The sequence below is a fragment of the Podarcis liolepis genome, assembly GCF_965112155.1.
Source record: "Podarcis liolepis genome assembly, chromosome: 17".
Taxonomy (NCBI): Eukaryota; Metazoa; Chordata; class Lepidosauria; order Squamata; family Lacertidae; genus Podarcis; species Podarcis liolepis.
This window is the reverse complement of record NC_139571.1, coordinates 43,635,062-43,655,257: the sequence shown is the minus strand read 5'-3', so window position 1 is coordinate 43,655,257 and position 20,196 is coordinate 43,635,062. Positions and strand designations below refer to the sequence as shown.

The following is a 20,196-nucleotide window of genomic DNA, read 5'->3' as shown; positions in this document are numbered from 1 at the left end:
GGGCCTTTTCAACACTGGCTCCGGCCTGGTGGATCGCTCTGTCTCCTGAGACCAGGGCCCTGCAGGATCTGATTTCCTTCCGCAGGGCCTGTAAGACAGAGTTGTTCCGCCTGGCCTTTGGCTTGGAGCCAATTTGATTCCCTCCCTCCCTCCCTCTCTTTCTTTTTTCTTTTCCTTCTCCTACGATGAGGCTACATTTTATTTTAATGTTGTATTTTAATGTTGTTTTTAAGTTGTAATCATTCCATTTGTTTTTATTATTGCTTGTAAGCCGCTCTGAGCCTGGCCTTGGCTGGGGAGGGCGGGGTATAAATAAAAATTATTATTATTATTATTATTATTATTATTATTATTATTATTACTATGACATGCTCTAATACACCACAGGGAAATTCTGGCAAGTCCAGGATTCCTCTTGGCAGGGATGCGCCAGTATGCTCATGGCGTCCCTCCAAACAGCCCCCTGCTGTTGGCAGGGGGCAGTTGTTAAGGATGTTCATGCTGGGCATAGACTCATAGAACGGTAGAGCTGGAAGGACCTGTGCCCCCTGGCAGCAGGGCTGCTTCACTCTTTCTCCAGTTATGGATGCTTCTTGGGTTTTCCCCCTTCCCCTGCCAGCCTGCTCTGAGACCAGCGCACCTGAAAACGGCTTGAAATGAAGTGAAAGGAAGGATGGCATGGAGAGAATGAGAAAGAGCAGAGCAGTGCAGGGAGTCAGCAGCTAGCCACGTTTGTTTGTTAGAAAGCATTGGTCATCACAAAAGCACTAACAATGCAAACAGTATAGAAGCGCATCTTGACACAAGGTGGTCCCCGATCCACAGAACCCCTTGTTGTGCAATGACATTTTGAGCTGCTACGGCAAACAAAAACTCCTTCTACCTAGCAGGGGTGCCAACTTGAATAAATTATTGTGGGGGTCTCCACATAATCAATCACATGGCACAGTACACACACACACCATTTGAATGGGAATGCACAAGTTCTTGGGGGGGGCGGCCCCCTCAAATATTTCATTGAGGGAGCCAAAGCCCCCATGGACCCTAGGAGTTGGCTCCTATGATACCTAGTTTTATTTATCCCCATCCACCAATAAATAACACAGGAAGACACAAGGGGACAGACAAGAGAGCTATCCAAGGTTCAAAAAATTAATATTTCCTCAGGTGCAGTCCTTCACACATTCCAGGCAATCCTAATTGCCCAACACAATCCTAGCAAATTCTGGTGGTGTACCTTCAGGGCAATCAATCCTTTGCCTCAGTTGGGCATTTGTTACTTTCACACGTAAGACACAGCAGCAGCTTGAGAAACTAATTCATTGGGCACAAAGTGCCCCTGGAGATAGACTTTCTCCTGTCTTGTTTGCAGCGTCTTCTTCTGCGCAGCCTCTTGCCATTGATCTGAGGCCGCCAATCAACCGCTTCATTCCATCCCTATCTTTTGAAACGGAGTTAGTAAACAGTGCTTTGACTCTCTGCCAGATGGTTGTGTGGCTTTGATTCACCAGTGTTTGTCCAGCGGTCTGAACAGAGGGGTCATTGAAATGCATAGAAAACAGCCCTGGGAACTCCTCCTCCTGAGCTGGTGCCTGGATTCAACTGATGGTTGCAAAGGGGAAAGGAGCTGCTGGTGTCCCAAGCCGCAGTGCCTGTTGACCATTAACCAAGACCCCAAACTGATCTGCCAGGCTTCAGTTCACACACCCGTTCATCTACTACAACCAGGAAGGACCCAACAGGGAAGATGGTTACTGACCCAAGGAGATGTCCTGTCTTAACGATCATGGTACGACTGCTTTTCATCTTTCTTGGTGCAGGTAAGGAAGATACTGGCAGGAGTTTGAATGGCAGAAGTGGAGAGAGCCAGGATGCCTCTGACCACGGTGCATTTGATCAGCAAACAGTAATGCAAACTAACGCATGCAGAACGTGCAGGTGGGTTGAGATAAAGGTGCACAGCTGGTGATCTCTCAAGCTGAGCTCTCAGCCATCTGCTCAGTGCTGCTCTTTTTTTGCAGGCCCAAGTAGCGCAGGTTAAAGGAGATGGGCTGCAAGAAAGCAAAGGGAGGCAACCTGGGCCCCGCAGGATTTGTTCTGCTGCCTGGCCAGAAACATTTTCTGCAATGGGAAAATATGTGCGCTGGGAACTAAGCTTTGTGCAGTTGGGCAAACAGAGTTTGAAAAGGAGATGGATTATTTACTTTAGAAGAAATGGGTGGGGGAAAGGTAAAAATACAGAGAAAATGAAGATTAATATTCTTTCTTTTGTCAGATTCTGTTATACTAACAGTAGAACACCATCATCATCTAAAACCAAACCTGGGTGGCCCTTGCACCTCTCAGTTTGAAAGCAAAAAAATAAGATTGATTAAAAATAAGATTTATTCAAAACAGCCCACCAGGGTCTTGCATGCAGTAGCTTTTTGTACCTGTGCGGAGGGAAGCTGAGCCATGGAATGTTGAGGTGGTGATTTTGGGGTGGGGGGGCCTGTTTGATCCCCTGACGTATTATTGTATCCTTGAGGAGAGAGTAGCATTGGAGGGGCAAGGGGGGCATAAGTCTGAAGGTTTCACAGCATAAATTTTCTATAAGAGTCCTCCCGCCACCCCAGTGTTGGCCAAATAAGATCAGAATCCAGGCTGAAATCTTCACTGTTCCCGGAAGAGTCCAGACAAAAACGATTTCTCCAGAGTTGTCTCTAAGACTTTCAACAACTGTTCTTGTGCATAGTTAAAGAGATGGGATGTGGGAAGCTTCAGAGAAGCTATGCAAACTGGAAACGGATCCTTGGTGTTTGAAGCAGCATTTAATAAGACCACGCAAGTTTTATTTGGTGCTTTTATTACGTAACAGCCGGCTGTGCGTACTTTGCTTACATCTCATTTCAGGGTCTGAAAATATTACAAGAAGCCAAGCATGCACCGATTTCCAGTCTGCAAGCTTATTGCGCGGCAGCAGTCTCAAAGTTCAGTTTCTCCTGTTCTCCTCTTCCAACCCCAGCTGTGGACAGCTGCTCTCCACACGGGAGGACCTGCAGAACTCCAGTTTCAATGCCACCTTGGGAACCAAAGTAATAATCCACGGTTTCAGGTACAAACATACAAAAAAACGGATGGTCAAGCTAAAGTTAAATTAAGTGGCAGCCATTTTCCTTGTTTACAGCTTTTCCATTTGTGTGGGGACTTTCGATGGCCCAAGGTGAAGATGAATGTAAGAAAAATAGATTGTGGTGGGGAAGAATCATTACTAAGGAAAAACACAAGACCAGCCATCGAAAACCTAGCAGTCGGGGTTTTCAGATGAACCCCTTGCATGTTACAAGCATGGAGCTACCTTCTGGCCAATGTGCTCACCCTTTGTATTCTGCTGGCTGCATGTTCAAGAAGAATGTGCAGCAACTAGGGATGCCGGAAGAGTTTGGTTCGGTTCACACTCTAATAGCATGTGAAACTCCCTAATTTGTACTTCCTCAAACAATATGCAAAACGAAACACAGTTATCTGCTGGAATTCATGCTTCTCCAAATTTGGGGGGTGCAGTGCTCCAGCCCCCCAAGTGCAAAAGTCAGCATTGCATGAGCTCCTGCCTTCTTCCCTTGCTTCTGTCTTCTCAGGGTCCTGGGTACAAAGCCCTCCTGGATAGATGGGCTGATCAAGGCCTTGCTGCAGGCAGCCCAAGCCAACGTGATTGCTGTCGACTGGGTCCATGGCAGCACAGCAGCCTATTACGCCGCAGTGGAAAATGTGATGAAGTTGGCACTAGAAATAGCCAGTTTTATTCGCAAGTTGCTGGTAGGTGGAAATGGATTTCTGAGTTTGGGTGTTTCACGGAAATGGGCTAACCAGCTACAAAATGGTGGTGGAGAGGAGCATAATCAACTGGCAAATACAGACATAATTTTCTCTATATATCTAAACCCTCCCTGAAAGGGTGTTCCACTCTTCAGCATTCCCCAAGCTGGGTAAAGACATTGTCCAGACTCCCCATTATAGAAAGAATCTGCAGATCCAGAGGCTCTAAGTTCTGAAAAGATCTTATTTTATATTTTCCCTCCCCCTCCATGCTTCTCAAAAAACCCCACAAACATTTTACTCATCTCCTGTCATTTATTCTCCTATAATACTAAATTTGTGTCCTATTTCCACCTGCAAACTGCCAGTTTCCATCTCTGCTCCATACTCCTTTCATATTCATTTCTTCCTCCTGTAACAGCTTCCCCACTCATCCCCTTCCTCTCTGTTCCTGGTTAATTGTTATGACTTTTAAAAATATCGACCCTTTTATTCTCTCTTTCTAACTTTCTTTAAAGCCCAAAACTGATCCTTTTCCCACAGAGGAGGGAGGAGAGACTTCTGGGTTCAGCTGGAGACTTGATAGGAAGGAAAGGGGAGGACTGTGTGTGTGTGTGTGTGTGTGTGTGTGTGTGTGTGAAGCAGACGGGATAGAAAGCTCAACAGAAGCCTTAGGGGACTTCTCCTTTCCCTCTCTCTCAGTGTGTCCATTTCCTCTCTTCCTTCCTTCCTCTTCAACTTTTCGTTCTATAGCCTCCAGTGGCATAGCATGGTAGGGCAAGGGGGGCCGTGGCCCCGGGGACAGAATTATGACAGGGCACAACCCAGCGCCCCCACGACAGGCTCCCTGGTGTGGCTGCTGCCTTCCAGAGCCGCCGGGAGGCAAGTCACACGCGGCCTGGATCTTGAGGGCTGCAACGGTGCCTCCTTCTCCTCATGGCCAGTGAAGGGACGCCTGCCCGGGCAGAACTGCTGGCCAGAAAAGCATGCACCCCGTGGCGGGAGCATGGAGAGGAGAGCTGCCCACTCAGCTGGGATCGGCTGGCACCTGTCCTCGTGCTGTGCGGCAAGGAGAGATGGCCAGGGAAGGCTGTGCTTGGTGCCTCGGCCGGCTCTCCACCCCCCTCCTCCTAGGCCTGCTGAAGCTGCGGCTCTGGTGCAGCTGGGACGCCACCAAGCCTGCCCCAGACCACCAGCTGATGCTCCCAGCAGGAGCTTGCTGAGCGGGTGAACGCAGCAACTGGCAAGCGGTCTCCATGAGGAGTGGCCACCACAGAAGTTCCCTTATTGCCTCCTGCACAACACCTGCCAGGAGGTTAGGGGGAGCAATCCTTGCCTTGCCCGGGGTGCTAGCAACGCATGCTATGCCACTGATAGATTTGCTTTCTAACCAGCCCCTGTTCTGATGCTTTCCTATGTGCTGTACATGTGGGGAGCTGCTGCTAGTGACCATCCAACCAAAAGGCTTGCAAGACAAAGGGAAAGGCAGCTGTGATGAGATCTACTGGAACCTCTGGAGGGCTTTAGGGAAGAAATATGATGAAATGGCGTCAATTAATCCTGTTCATCCTAACTTTTCAGGACTTGGGAGTGCCTGAGAAATCCATCCACCTTATTGGGGTGAGCCTTGGAGCCCATGCCGGGGGTTTGGTAGGCCATTTCTTTGAAGGCCGACTGGGAAGGATTACTGGTAAGGAGAATAAAAAGGGAAAACATCTATATTAGCCCATGAAAAAGAAAATCTGAAATGAAGGATTCTTGGCTACTTTGCCATTACACCTATCGAGGTGATTTCTAGCAATCCTACTGGTTTGAATAGTTTGACATATCCACAATCAAAAATCAGGGGCTGGATAACCTCTTAAACCTTTTTTGAGATTATTTATGTTTCTTCCCACTGTAGCCCATGTTTGGTTAGCCCAAAAACAGAAAATGAGTGAGGTCCCAACTAAAGAAGAATGACAACTTAAGTTGACAGATTATGCACAACTCACAGACTTAACATATAGAATAAGAGAACAAGAAGAGCGTGTTGAAAGAAGATTGGAAACCGTTTATTGAATATATGGGAAATATATTGAATATATGGGAAATAACTGTATACAGCTGAAAACGCTGGCAGAATTAAGATAAATTCAACAGTTTTGATGGGTGTAATAATGGAATACTGAATGGTATTGTTTTTGTAAAATATGCAGGGATTTATGATATGTAAAATGAACCATGGAAAGAGAAGAAGGAAAGTAATTGATATCTTAAGGGTGTAAAACGAGTATTTTAAATTGTAAAACAGAAAAATTAATAAAAATTACACACACACATTCACAAAATTATTAATAATAATAATAATAATAATAATAATAATAATAATAATTTATTATTTATACCCCGCCCATCTGGCTGAGTTTCCCCAGCCACTCTGGGCGGCTCCCAATCAGTGTTAAAAACAGTACAGTGTTACATATTAAAAACTTCCCTGAACCTTAAGATGTCTTCTGAATGTCAGGTAATTATTTATCTCTTTGACATCTGATGGGAGGGCGTTCCACAGGGCGGGCGCCACTACCAAGAAGGCCCTCTGCCTGGTTCCCTGTAGCCTCACTTCTCGCAATGAGGGAACCGCCAGAAGGCCCTCGACGCTGGAAATCAAGGGCTGGAAAGGATATTGATGCCTCTTTAGTTCAATATTTATAGAATTAATTGGAATAGCTAAACTATTTGGCACAATGTATTAAGAAAAAAAGTTGATGGTGAGAAAGATGTAGGATGCCCACAGATGTTTAATAGCCACTACAAAATGTTGAGGATTATAGCACAAGCCAAAAAATCCAGGATCCATAAGAGAGTCTGGATCCTGGGCTAAACTGCTGCAAGGGCACTTTGGCTGAGCTAGAGACCTGCTGAGCTGGGGCTCAGTCCATAGAAATTAAAGCCGCAATATGTATGCCCGTTTAAGTCCCCCCAAAGGCGTGTTCTGAGGGGCGAGATGAGGCAATGAGAGATTTGCACCCACTCCAAACCTTTACATATTTGGAAGGAGCGTCAGTGCACCTCTCCTGAGACATTTTCTGGTCTGTTTTTGTCTTTCTTGCAGTATATCTTCCTGCAGAGGAAGGAACTGCAATTTCACACTTTGCACAACATCAAAACCTTTTCCTCCTTTGAACGCCAAAGTTGTTGAACCCAGAGTGCTAGCGGAAATCTGACTCGGGGCATACTTCACCCAGGGCTCTCTAGTCGCTATATTTATAATTTCTCTCGCCAGGGCCACGTCTGGAGGGGGACGTAAAAGGGGGCACACTCCTCAGGGGGCATTTTAGGAGGGCAGCAAAATTATGTGGTGGCTCCTGGAAGGTGGCCCAGCGGGAGGCAAACAAAAAAGGGGGTTGGGCTGGGGGGCGCCATTGCGCCTGTTCCTCTCGCAGCCTATTATTCAGGTTAGGCCAACATGGGGGCATCTTTTGGCTCTTCTGACCCGACCACTGAACCCTCAGAGCTCCGGGGCTGCCCTCTGCTCTCATCTAGTGATCACCCCTGAGCCTAGAGCGAGGCCCCTTGCATGGGGTGGGAAGCTACTGAGGGCCTCCAGGCTACTCCAGCGACGAGGGGCGGGAGCAAACAGGGCCAGTGTTGTGTACTAAGTTGAATAGGATCCAAATGCAGCAGTCTGATTGGTCCAAGAACAATAGGATCCAAAATGCAGCACTCTGATTGGTCCTAGAACAATGCAACAGTATGATTGGTCTGCAGGAGCCACCCAATCCAGCCCCAGGTGGAAGTGAATCCACAACCTGATTGGCCTACAGGAGAATTCCGGAATTAGCCAATCACGTGGGGCCCATTGTGTAAATAATGTATATAAAGCAGATACTTTGGGGGAACTTTCATTCCTTCTCACCACTATGAGCTGAATAAAGAGCATGAAACCCACTCTCGACTCCGAGTATATTTCAGCCAGAAAGTTTCCAAAGGTGGGGGGCTTTGTAGCAAAGACCTCTGAGAGTTTGCAGAATCTCTCCCCCGCCCCCCATCACTGAGTCATCACAATCTGTACCCCCACCCCCATATGGTGGAGCTAGACATATTGACTGGCTGAAAGCAGGGCAGGGAGTGGGCAGGCGTATCTGGAAGGGAGGTCGGGAGGAGGTGCAGAGATCAGGGCTGGAAGAGCAGGCAGTTGTGCAAATTATTGCCAACTTCAGCAAAATTTTGTCGATCTGGCAGTGGCTATCACAGTCTTCTTTGCCTTCGGTGGTGCTATGAATCCGATTTTTTATTTAAAAAAATAGTCCCTTGATGTTCCTCAGCATTTTGGTGTAAGAAATGCTTTTGCTGCAATTTGGTTTGAGGCTAAGCTGTTCCTGGAGCCAGATTGTCTCATCTACCAGGGCTACAGCCCAAGCAAAAGAACAATACAGTGGTACCTTGGGTTACAGACGCTTCAGGTTACAGATGCTTCAGGTTACAGACTCCAGTAACCCAGAAATAGTACCTTGGATTAAGAACTTTGCTTCAGGATGAGAACAGAAATCGTCCTCTGGCAGCTCGGCGGCAGCAGGAGGCCCCATTAGCTAAAGTGGTGCTTCAGGTTAAGAACAGTTTCAGGTTAAGAACGGACCTCCAGAACAAATAAAGTTCTTAACCCGAGGTACCACTATAGTTGAGAGATCAAGGACCAGATTGGTTGAGAGATCAAGGACTAGATTGGTAAAGAAAAAGTGTTTTATATGCGTTGTATGTGCAATATAACACTGTGACACTAGTTGGCGCTGTGGAGTCCCATCGTTCCCTACCAGATTTCCCTGTATGAGTTTACCACATGTTGAACTGAATCGCCTCTTTGATGTGTCTAGAATCCAGCCCTAGCCACAGACTTCCCAGACCATAATAGCACTCTGTTTTTCCTCCATCTTCCAGGTCTGGATCCTGCAGGGCCCAAGTATACCAAGGCCAGTCGCGAAGAGCGCCTAGATCCGGGAGATGCTGTCTTTGTGGAAGCCATTCACACGGATGCAGACAGTACGTTACTTGCATTGGCCAATCCCATGAGGCTTCCCAAGCCCTTTCTTTGCCCCTCCGTCTGCAAGGTGGGGAGCTGGAGCCGAGTTTTATGAAGAGACCAACCAAACACCCTGCTTCCTGCAGTGGTGCAGGAAGGTCCAGGCTCTCTAATCAAGGGGGGCGCTTTGTGAATGTTGTCCCTACCACTCTATATTCCTGGCCAGGAGAAGATAGAAGATAATTTGTCTGCTCACTTTTTTGACTGCCATCCGTACAGTCGTACCTTGGCTCCCAAACGCATTGCCAGTTTAATGTTTTGGCTCCCGAATGCCGTAAACCTGGAAGTGAGTGTTCCGCGCGCACACACACACACACACACACACACACACACACACACACAAAGGTTTTGTGAATTAGGTTAATGGATTTTCCATTTGTGGTCAACCCTTCTAACTGGGACTTTGCCCTGAATATCCAGGTGGAATATTTTGAATGCGAGATAGAAGTGGAATCCTAACTCAGGTCTTCTTTCAGATTTTGGTATCCGGATACCTGTTGGCCACATTGATTACTATGTGAATGGCGGCAGAGATCAGCCTGGATGTCCCCGTTTTATATCATCTGGTAAGTTTACTAATAGAAGCTGCTTTTCACTGCCATCCATCACTCCTAACCATTTATCATTGCAAGTTTTCAGTGAAATGGAGGTAGGCTGTGTCAGGAGGTCCCTCTATTCAAGTCCAGTGAGTGCTGTCAAAGTAGTAGCAGGTTTTGCCAGCTGGGCCGGCCCACCCACAAGGCGAGGTGAGGCGGCTGCCTCAGGCAGCAGGATCCACAAGGGCAGGAATATTTGCACTGATGTCCACATTCACTTAGCAATGAATGCAACCCATGGTAGCAAGTTCCTTAATTTATTATTTCATTTTTATTAAATTTGTCGGTCACTTTCTCTTGTTGCGCAGGGCATACAAATATATAATAAACCCCACATCGATACATTGAAACTAAGCAGAAAGAGAAACACCCATACATCTTAAATCTCTAAAAAGCCAAAGGTCGTTAAAGTGAATTGTTGTAGAGACTCTCCATGACACGTGGGATTGAGTTTCATAGCTTAACTGGTGTGTTATATGTGCACTAGTTTCATTGAATTTTCTCTGATATTCATTTAGAGAAACATAACTAAGTGGTAAAATAATATGGGCTGATATAGCCTTAAAATATATTTTACCCCATATGGTGCTCCATGTATTTATGGTGATATTTACATTGAGATAATAATAATAATAATAATAATAATAATAATAATAATAATAATAATAATAATAAAATTTTTATTTATATCCCGCCCTCCCCAGCCGAAGCCGGGCTCAGGGCGGCTAACAACAATAAAACAGTATAAAAGTATAACATAAACAACACTCTAAAATCATTCATTGTAAAGTTAATTAATTCAGGCCACTGGCAACCATTGGGCCAGAGCTCAGATCAGATTCCTATAAATATTTTTGACACTTTCTGTTGTAACAACAACAACAATTCTACTCTGGGTGGATTCCAAGCCCCCCAAAATCTGAAAAAACCCCAGACATTTCCTTTAAAATGTAAAAATCCACCCTGATGGGCGTGTTGGCCTCCGAAAAGAGGACATGTCGGGGTTTTCCCAGACGTATGGCAACCCAGTGCTTCTGGATGCACAGTCTTTGCCAAAGGTGAGAAATGCTATTCCACCCGCTGAGTTGATAATCAGGAGTGCTTGCCTCATTTTATGTGCTGTTTTCCTCTTCTTCAGGCTATAACTACCTGATCTGCGACCATATGAGATCGGTGCATTTCTACATCAGCGCCTTGACTGACCCCTGCCCCATGATGGCTTTCCCTTGCTCGAGTTACAAGGATTTCCTAACTGGCCACTGCTTGGACTGCTTGGACCCTTTCCCCCTCTCCTGTCCAAGAATAGGTATGCTGCTCAGCTTGCCTCTTGGATGAATTAGAAGCAGCATCAGGCATGCAGAGGGATCTAGAAATCCAGAATTTGGCTGGAAATTTTGAGTGTAGGAGAGGTGTCAGGGATCCAGTCTTGTCTGTCAGGAGTGGAGCTGAAGTCTTGCTGTCCTTAACAATCATGTTGTAATTTCTACACAGGTAGGAAATAGACATAAACTCTGAATGGCAGGATGCAAGATTAAATAGCCCGAATCGATGGTTTCGTAAGTTGCTTTGCCTTCAAACTGTGGCTTGACACTGTATGAATCAGCCTCAGCAAAGCAGCACCAGCTCACACCCTCCTGCCCCCTGTGTGGCCAGGAGAAAGAGGTCTGCTGAGAATCCTTTCAGAGTTAAATATTCTCCGCAATGCGTGCAAGTCAGAAATTCTGGTTTAAATGGTTAGTTGCTAAACAAGCCAGTCTCAAAGCATGGGTTATGAAGCGGGCTTATTTGACGCCACGCAGAGTGAGAAAAGCCCTTGCCCCCCCCCCCTTGGTGGCCATTCTCTCAGGCGGCAGCAGGAGGAGAAACATGAGACAGGTAACCCAGGCAGGTGATCTCCCCCTCCTGAGCTGCGACACAGGTTAACCAAATTGAGTGTGTTTGGTACCCATGAACTGCCTGCCTGCACACATGGCATCATTTGAGGTGACCGATAATCAGATCTAGAACTGTAGTCCAGTTTGGGATCCACATTTAGCGGTCTGGAGATCCAATTTGTGTGCCTTTATCTGTACCGTAGGCATTCATGTATAAAAGAGACTGATAATGAAGTACAGTCGTACCTCGGCTCCCAAACGCCTTGGGAGGTCCTGCTCCCGAATGATTGGAAACTGGAAGTGAGTGTTCCGGTTTTCGAACGTTCTTTTGGAAGCCAAACGTCTGATGGGGCTCTTCGGCTTCCGATTGGTTGCAGGAGCTTCCTGCAGCCAATCAGAAGCCGCACTTTGGGTTTTGGAAATCGAATGGACTTCTGGAACGGATTCCGTTCGACTTCCGAGCTACAACTGTCTTTGTCTTCCTGATACACCCTCAAGTAAAAAGCCACTTGTCTTGCATTGTACTCTATACTGAGCTCAAGCGAGAGTTTCTCTGGTTTTTACTACCCCTTGGCTTTCCCACACTCTGGTCGCCACAGAGATATCACAGGGATGGGTTATTTCCTACCATTTCCTACTACATCCCTTCCGACTAAGGCTGGGCAGGTGCTGGAATGGGAAAGACCTGGTCCCTTCTCTGGTTAAAGGCTTGGAAAGAACCAGACCTCCCAGCCCCCACCCCAGCTGCTCTTAGGTCTGTAAGGAGAGGGGGACACGCAGGTACAGGTGCTGTTCTAGTAATAATAATAATAATAATAATTTTATTTATTTATTTAATTATTTATTTATTTATTTATTTAATTATTTTTACCCCGCCCATCTGGCTGGGCTTCCCCAGCCACTCTGGGCGGCTTCCAAAAAAGTTAAAATACTGTAATACATCAAACATTAAAAGCTTCCCTAAACAGGGCTGCCTTCAGATGTCTTCTAAAAGTCTGGTAGTTGTTCTCTTTGACATCTGGTGGGAGGGCGTTCCACAGGGCAGGCGCCACCACCGAGAAGGCCCTCTGCCTGGTTCCCTGTAACTTGGCTTCTCTCAATGAGGGAACCACCAGAAGGCCCTCGGTGCTGGACCTCAGTGTCCGGGCTGAACGATGGGGGTGGAGACGCTCCTTCAGATATACTGTTCTTGGGGTGTCTTTGTTTTTCTTCGCAGAGCTACCAGCAGGTCTCTCTGTGTGAGAGAGATTGGTTGCTTCACATTGCGGAACAGTAGTTCGAAGGAAAGAGTTTACCACTTCCTCATCTTCAAAGAAGCAGCCGGGCTTTTGGCTCTGTGCTGGTTTTTGCTTCACTAATCACAGAGCTTTCCTGGTTTGGACCAGGAGGCAGCCCTTGGCAAGGTGCCGGGTGTCAGCTCAAGCAAACAGTCTCTTACTTGTGGTGACAGCTAACACCAAAGAAGAGGAGTAGCAAAACACCTCCCCTGATCCCAATTGGTATTTTTACCTTCAAAATTATGAAGCTTCTACATATACTTCCTCCGTGAGCCAGTCTTGTGCTATGCTGAGGAGACCCGGCCACAATTCCCAGCGTATCCACGAAGCTCAGAGGTCACCGTTTGGTCCGTCTCCTTACTTCAGAGGGTTGTTGTGAGGACAAAATGAGAGGAAATTCATGTGTGCTGCCCTGAGCTGCAAATGTGGCCATAACAGTCTCTTAGTAACAAAACTGCTTTGTTCTCATTCCCTCTCTTTGCTCATACAATGGAAAATAAAATCACCAAAGACGGGATGTATGAGAAACGAGCCTAGAGATGGTCTTGTTTTGCGATCTAGATTCTGATCTTGCTTATGCTTAACACAAAGTGACAGAAATATCTTCAGTGGTGATGGTGATGATGATTTATTTATTTGTTTATACCCCGCCCATCGTGATGCATACAGAGATACAGCGTACATGTCTGCAAAGGCTCTGTTTCTTTCTCTCAAACCAAATACCCTAAACCCAAGTTCTTCTAAGAGATGCGTTTGACAGTTTGTATACCCATGCACAATAAGCAAAACAAGAGAGATGTATTTTCTCATTTCACATATATTCTACATCTGCTAGCTATGCTATGCTGAGGACTGAAAATCTCCCCCTTGACTGCTGGGTATCTTATTCAGCCTTCCTCTCACATACTTCACTGACATAAGGACTAGAAACTTCATTTATTCTTGTTTTAGGACTGCTAGACAATGGAGGAGTCCACGTGGGGAAACTCTCGACAGAGGTAAAGGTTTACTTGACCACAGCTGCATCAGCACCATACTGTGGTGAGTGCGTCCAGAGGGCTGAGATTTTCTTGATATTTCAAGGCAACAGCAGAGAATATCAAAATCCCACAGAGAGCCCCTTACAAATGTAGTGTAGGGAATGGGCTCTCATGCACTCTTCTCACACATCTGACTTGTGCACATTTGTTTGAAGGCCTGCCTGGAGCCTGCCCATGCGCATCTCTCTCCATAGGATTGGGAACTGTGTTTTTTCACAGTCACATGGGAGACTTCTAGACACCCAGAGCACCTATCTAGGCTTTGTGCAGACTATCAAATAAACTTGTAGGGCATGGGTGGAGCACAATGCCATGAGCTACTACCAATCTTTGGGGGGCCAGAGCGAGCACGTTTGGAATTTTGAGGAAAGCGCATTGGGTGTTAGTTGGACAAAATGGCTGCCACAGCACCATGGCCGAACACAAAATGGCAGGAGACAGGGTGCAGCGTAAAAGAAAATGTCTTCCACATCTTAAAAGAAAAGAAAAGAAAAATAGATGGGGCCACAAAACATGGGGGCATCCCCTTCCCATTGGTCCCCAAAGGGAAAAAACCTATGCCAGCCATTGCCATACTTACCGATAGATGCTATTTGCACCTCTTTTCTGTTCAGAATGGAAATTAAAACAGGTGTCCTGTCCTAGAATCCAATGAACTGTGGGAAGGTTGAAGGGGGCATGTTCACCGTAGGAGAGGCTGAGCCAATGCAAACAGGAATTTAGCAGGAGGAGCAAACAGCCTAATGCATTATGGATTTGGAGGGTATATTTACTGAGACCATTCGCAGGCCCCGTAAGAGGTACATTCAGTCATGCTGATTCCATGCTGGCAACCCCTGGTCCATGCAGATCTTCAGATAAATGTGTAGGGCAGGAGTGGGAACAGCTGCTATGATCCTGCTCCCCCCTGCATATGTAGCACGTACAATTTAAAGATCTGAAAGGGGCTCGTGGGGGCTACTGCTTCACTAATGCTGGCTGCATGAATTGATTTCTCTACACTCGATGGCTGGAATTGAATGTGTGAATTGGCTCCAGTAAAAAGCATTCATGGTCAGAGATAGAACAGTTCAGTCTGTAGTGTTAAGGTCTCTGATGCTGAGGAACCAGCTCTGAAAAATCTGTGAATTGCATCCAGAGCTGTGGATTATGTCAGTTCCTAACCCTAACTCTAACCTTTAACAAAGGAGCAGTTAAATGGTTTGAAGAGGGGTAAATTATGGATGGCTTTGCAAAAGATATAGCAGCCATCTTCTGTTAAAGCCGGAGTCTAAAGATATTCAGTGCTTTTTGCCCCAAATGTGATCTCTGTTGCCTAGTGTATCATAGCCTGGTAGAATTTCGCCTGCAGACAAGGAGGACGTCAGACACCAACCTTGAGATCGCCTTTCTCAGCAGCAACTCCTCATTCAGCACCAGCATCATCATGTGAGTAACAACGGACAATTTTGAGGTGCTTCTCACGATTCTCTCTGTCCCCCTTTCCTTTCAAGATTTGCTTAGCTGACCGTGCAATCCTATGCATGGTTGTTCAGAAGTAAGGCCCATTAAGTCCAATGTGACTTACTCCAAGGTGAGTGTGTACAGGATTGCAGCCTAAGTATTTTCACAAGACTCTCTGCAACAGTCACATTTGTGGAATATAACAGCAGCACAAACTTCCACCCAAGAATAGACACTTTCCCCTTCCCCTTCCCCGAAATGACAGAGGATTATTACTTTGAACTTCATCAATTTCCTGGGGAAGATCCACTCACTGAGATCATTCACCTAGAAGCACATTATTGTATTATGAACCACTTCCCTTATCAGCCCACTCCTCCCATATTTCCACCAAACTCCGCCAAGGAACACACAGTTGTTGACCAAAGACACGTCTTTATTATTCATTAGTTTGGCAGGTGAAAGCAAGCAGCAGCTCATGCGATTCCTTCCCAGGGTCCTGCAACTATCGTACTTGAAAGTGTTACTGGCAAGCTAGTAGCATCCTGCCAGGAGAATGCCTGATTGGCAAGGATGAGGGGCCACATGGGGACATTGAGCACCACAGAGCCAGAGAAGTGGGTGTCAGCCTCCAGCTTTTCAGCAAAAGGGATGGCCCAGTCTGAAGATGGTGGTTCTTTCTCAAAACCCTGGCATGCACATCCCTGAAACAGCCCATGGCATCCACATCCGCTTGCAGAACCATGTTGTTGCAGAACTATGGCCCCCTGCAGAGCCAAAATTTCAAGGTGGGATGAATCCAAGGTGACCTAGTTCATGGAAGCCTTTGAAGGCTTCCACGCAGGTGTAGTCTCTGGCTGTGGGTGTGCAGCCCATCAGGGGATGGTACATAAACTGATAGAAGGGAGTGGTCCCCTGTTGCTGCAACTACTCCGAAGGGTGTGGACCGGGAAATAGCTGTCTAGACACTAGACTGGTGTGTGTGGGTATTCGGAGCTGTAGAAACAACTGTGTCAGCTTTGACAATAAAGATTTAACTATCTGCCATGACAGTCAGGGCCAGGCACTCCTGTGTGAGCCAGGAGATTGCATTTTCTTTGAAATAAAGAAAAACTCTCCCCTTGGCATGCAGCAGGAGAGAAACTGCCCCGTCCCCAGGACACCTTATGAGCAGCACTGGATAGGGGGGGGGTTGCAATATTGCTTAAGTACAAATTGAACAGTAGGGGGCACCAACAGGTTAAAAAAGGTGAAAGCAAAGGACCCCTGGATGGTTAAGTCCAGTCAAAGGTGACAATGGGGTTGCGTTTGTCCACGGACAGCTTTCCGAGTCATGTGGCCAGCATGACTAAACCACTTCTGGCATAACAGAACACCGTGAGAGAAACCAGAGTGCATAGAAACGCCATTTACCTTCCCGCCACAATGGTACCTATTTTTCGAATCACTAGGTTGGCAGGAGCTGGAGCAGAGTAAACAGGAGCTCACTCCGTTGCGGGGATTTGAACCGGTGGCCTTCCGATTGGCAAGCCCAAGAGGCTCAGTGCTTTAGACCACAGCGCCCCCCGCGTCCCAACAAACCACCTAGTTCTCCACCCCTAGAGGTGGGCATACTGTAGAATAGTTTTGCAGTGCCCTATCAGAACATTTCAGTGTTTGCTCATTGCTGAGAATAGGGAGATTAGTTTACATTTTGCTGGTTCAGTCTTGTTGTCGTTCTTGATTATTGGGGCCACCATTCTTTCATTCCACCCCTTGGATAATTGGCCTCTCTTGCTTAGAGCTGTAAACATGGGACTGTAAATTGTTGCTGTAGTTGTTGTTAATGTGTGTAATATATATATATATATAAAGATTGTTGAGGGAAGGCAAGCAACATCCCTCTTTCCTGCAGGAAGCTTGTCATCTGACTCCTTTGTTCTTTCTGCCACGAGAGAGAAGAGCTCTTCAGCTGCCAGCCTTGCAGGCTTCTTTACTATGCTAAACCTGACAGAGCAAAAAGACTGTGGAGCAACTTCTCTCATTTTACCAAAAGGGAAGGTGATGGGACTTCCCAAACATAATCTTGGGCAATTTCACCCTCTTTTTGCACCCGGGAGGAAACCTTGCTACTCCCCCACCTCCCTTTTTATTTATTTTTACTCTTCCCTTTTGTAAAGTTTAGGAAACTCTAAACAGTCAAAGAAAGAGGAAGGGACACGCAAATACATACAAAGAAATAAACCAACAAATGGGTTCTGAGGGAAATGTAATGGTGAAGGTGCCCCCAGGAAGGACGTGAAGAGGCGCAGGGATGAACCTCCCAGGATCTCCTTGCACGTGCAAAAGACCACACACCCATCAAAGGACTGGAAAGTAGAAATATAGGGCATACACGCTGGTAGAGTTTATGCTACTATTTCCTAGTGGGCTCGGGGTGGGGGTAAAGCAGGCATGTCCACAGCCCGTTTTAGGGGCCTAATCCAGCCCACCAGCGGGTTCACTTCATGAAATCTGGCCCTCTTTGAAAAAAGTTTGGGCACCCCCGGGGTAAATGGAATAGGGGGGAAACATGGAACAACAGCTGGGGAAACATGAGCTGTTTACAGAAGGCTGGTAATATTGTGTGGACACTGAGATCCAGCGCCGAGGGCCTTCTGGCGGTTCCCTCAGTCAGTGCAAGAAGTGAAGCTACAGGGAACCAGGCAGGGGGCCTTCTCAGTGGTGGCACCCACCCTGTGGAACGCCCTCCCATCAGATTTTAAAGAAATAAACAGCCACCTGATGTTTAGAAGACATCTGAAGGCAACCCTGTTTAGGGAAGTTTTTAAAGTTTGATCTTTTGTTGTGTTTTTAATATTCTGTTGGGAGCAGCCCAGAGTGGCTGGGGAAACCCAGCCAGATGGGCGGGGTATAAATAATAAATTATTATTATTATCATTCCCAAAATATGTGAATGGGGCATGTAAAGGATTGTCTGTAAACACCTTAAAGTTTATCCTGCATGCACAAAAAGTCCCTGTTGCTTCCTCGCATCCCCTTGCTGTGTTTGGCAGACCCAAGCAGCAGACCGTGGGCAAAGGCCTCCTGCCCCACTCTGCCCCGCTGTGCCAGATGAAGAGCGTGATGCTGCAGTACCGTCACAAGACCTGGAGGAGGAATAAAGAGGAGACTCCTGTTTTGGGCCACTTCTGTGCCGCTCCCCTGCCTGTCGACACCAGGTAAGCAAGATGCATGATTGCTAAGGACTCAACCGGCAAGGGAACTTTACTGAGTGAGGAACGGAAAGCCTTTTTGTCTTTATTTTATGGTGTTTGGGATCCATGCAGATAATCAAGAGGTTAACGTGAGGGATTTCTTCCCTTTTCATTAGGGGTTGCTCTCAAAGGCCAAACAATGCCCACTTGTGTGGGAGAAACTGGTAATATAAAACCTAGACCTGTCACTCCAGCTGCCTTGCATGTCCCACCCTTTTACCTGGTTTTGGATGTTTTGTGGTATTTTATGCATTGTGACCTTCCATTATTTTTATTGATTATAGTTTAGTAATTCTTTATTGTAAACTGTTCATTATTGGCTGACATATAATTCTACTGTTTACTATTATATTCCAATTGAATATTGCTTTATTTGATACAAGTTGTATATTTTAAAGTTATGTTTGTATTATGACTTTTTGGCATTGGATCAGATTATTATAAGGTGCGTGATCTGTCTGTTTTGTTGTTTCTTCAGCTTGTAAATTGCCTTTCCTTTAGTAATATAGAAAAGAGGTATACAAATTAAAAGTGAAATGGAATGAAAATGAAGGCTGGCAGGCTGACAAAACAGCCTGAACAATCCTGAGGTGTCCGCTTCCCCTTGCCTCATGGGTGGGCCGGCCCGAGGCCTGAGGCCCTGTGGCTCTGGACTTGCGCAGGACAGATGTGTAACCAGCTTGATGTGCTGCAGATGTTGGACTGCAATTCTCAAAAGGGCCAATAAAAGTTGTACAATGAGAGCTGTTGTCTAATCTTCTAGTCACCATGCTGGCTGATTTAATATACCTTTACCAAAAAGCCTCCCAACCCTATCACTGGATTTGTTAGCATCCTTTAACTTCAGTCTTTTTCTTTTACAGTAAGGAGATATTCTGTCTCCCTCAGCTGCTGACTCTGACACGAAACAACCCACTTCTACACGACCTGACCGTTGCCTGTGATTAGCACAACTGAACTAAGAGATAACAAGAAGAGTCCTAAGGGGGAAGGCATATATTCTGAAATAAAAAATGTGATCGAAGCCCGGTTGTCGGGGAACTAAGTGGATGCAGATACAGAAATGCTCTCACTTCCCGTCTTCTCTCCGTGTTTAGGAATGGAATTCTTTGGCGCAAATGTGAGATGCATTTGTTCACAGCACGTTCTTGTCCGTAGATTAGACATAATTAATGTTGTGTTCTTTACATGTTGCTTTGCTTGATGTTCCGTAATGCTGTTATCCTGATGCGCCCTGCAAGAGGAAGGTTTTATTATTCCCTCCCTCTTCTACATCAGCTCAATATACTAGCTGGCAGCATGCTGGGAGTCAGCAGACTATGAGAGACTGGGAACACTTCCATTCCCAAGTCAACCCAGGAACAGTTTGCCCATTTCTAGTGACGAGTCTTACCTGTTACCTGTAGGGGTCGTATTGTTTCCGATAACAGCTGCTAAAACTCAACCATTTGTAAAACAAGTGCAGTCATCACTGAGGAGTGTCTGATATCATGATTTTGGCTTAGGTATTCACTGATGCTGATAGTCTCCTTTGATATTCTGTTTGTAGGTTCTGCTGCAGCTGCTATGCTTTCCTAACATGTCAAAACAAGTAGCATGTAAACTATGTATTATGACATCAGATTGCTCAAAGTGGTAAGAAGGAAAAAGGATTGCATGCTTAAAAAAAGAAAAAGCCACAACTACCAATAAAGAAATATAGGATTCAGCCAGTGCTTTTCTTCTAGAAAAAATATGCCAGTACTGCGTATCCTTGAGTACCCCCAGAAAAAAAAGCACTGGATACAACTATGTGATTTACTGAGTCAATAATAAAACATAACAAAAGGAAGAGGATTGTGTGGTTTATATATTATAGGTTCTGTACTATGGCACA

General features: G+C 46.1%; 1 protein-coding gene across 3 annotated transcripts; it reads left to right on the top strand.

Annotated features, from left to right (window-relative positions):
• The first annotated feature begins 649 nt into the window (after positions 1-649).
• On the top strand, positions 650-20,151 carry PLA1A (phospholipase A1 member A). Of its 3 annotated transcripts, none has more exons than XM_083481870.1 (11): positions 655-1,789; positions 2,893-3,094; positions 3,618-3,795; positions 5,377-5,485; positions 8,713-8,814; positions 9,331-9,420; positions 10,589-10,756; positions 13,553-13,642; positions 14,961-15,069; positions 18,120-18,284; positions 19,184-20,151. In XM_083481870.1, the coding sequence occupies exons 1-11, from the start codon at positions 1,768-1,770 to the stop codon at positions 19,266-19,268; spliced, it is 1,320 nt and encodes a 439-aa protein (XP_083337996.1). In that variant the 5' UTR covers positions 655-1,767; the 3' UTR covers positions 19,269-20,151. The 3 variants fall into 3 exon arrangements, with proteins under 3 accessions (XP_083337997.1, XP_083337996.1, XP_083337995.1); XM_083481869.1 differs by having other exon boundaries at positions 655-1,820; XM_083481871.1 differs by lacking the exons at positions 18,120-18,284; positions 19,184-20,151 and adding an exon at positions 16,979-17,560 and having other exon boundaries at positions 650-1,820.
• The last annotated feature ends 45 nt before the right edge of the window (positions 20,152-20,196 follow it).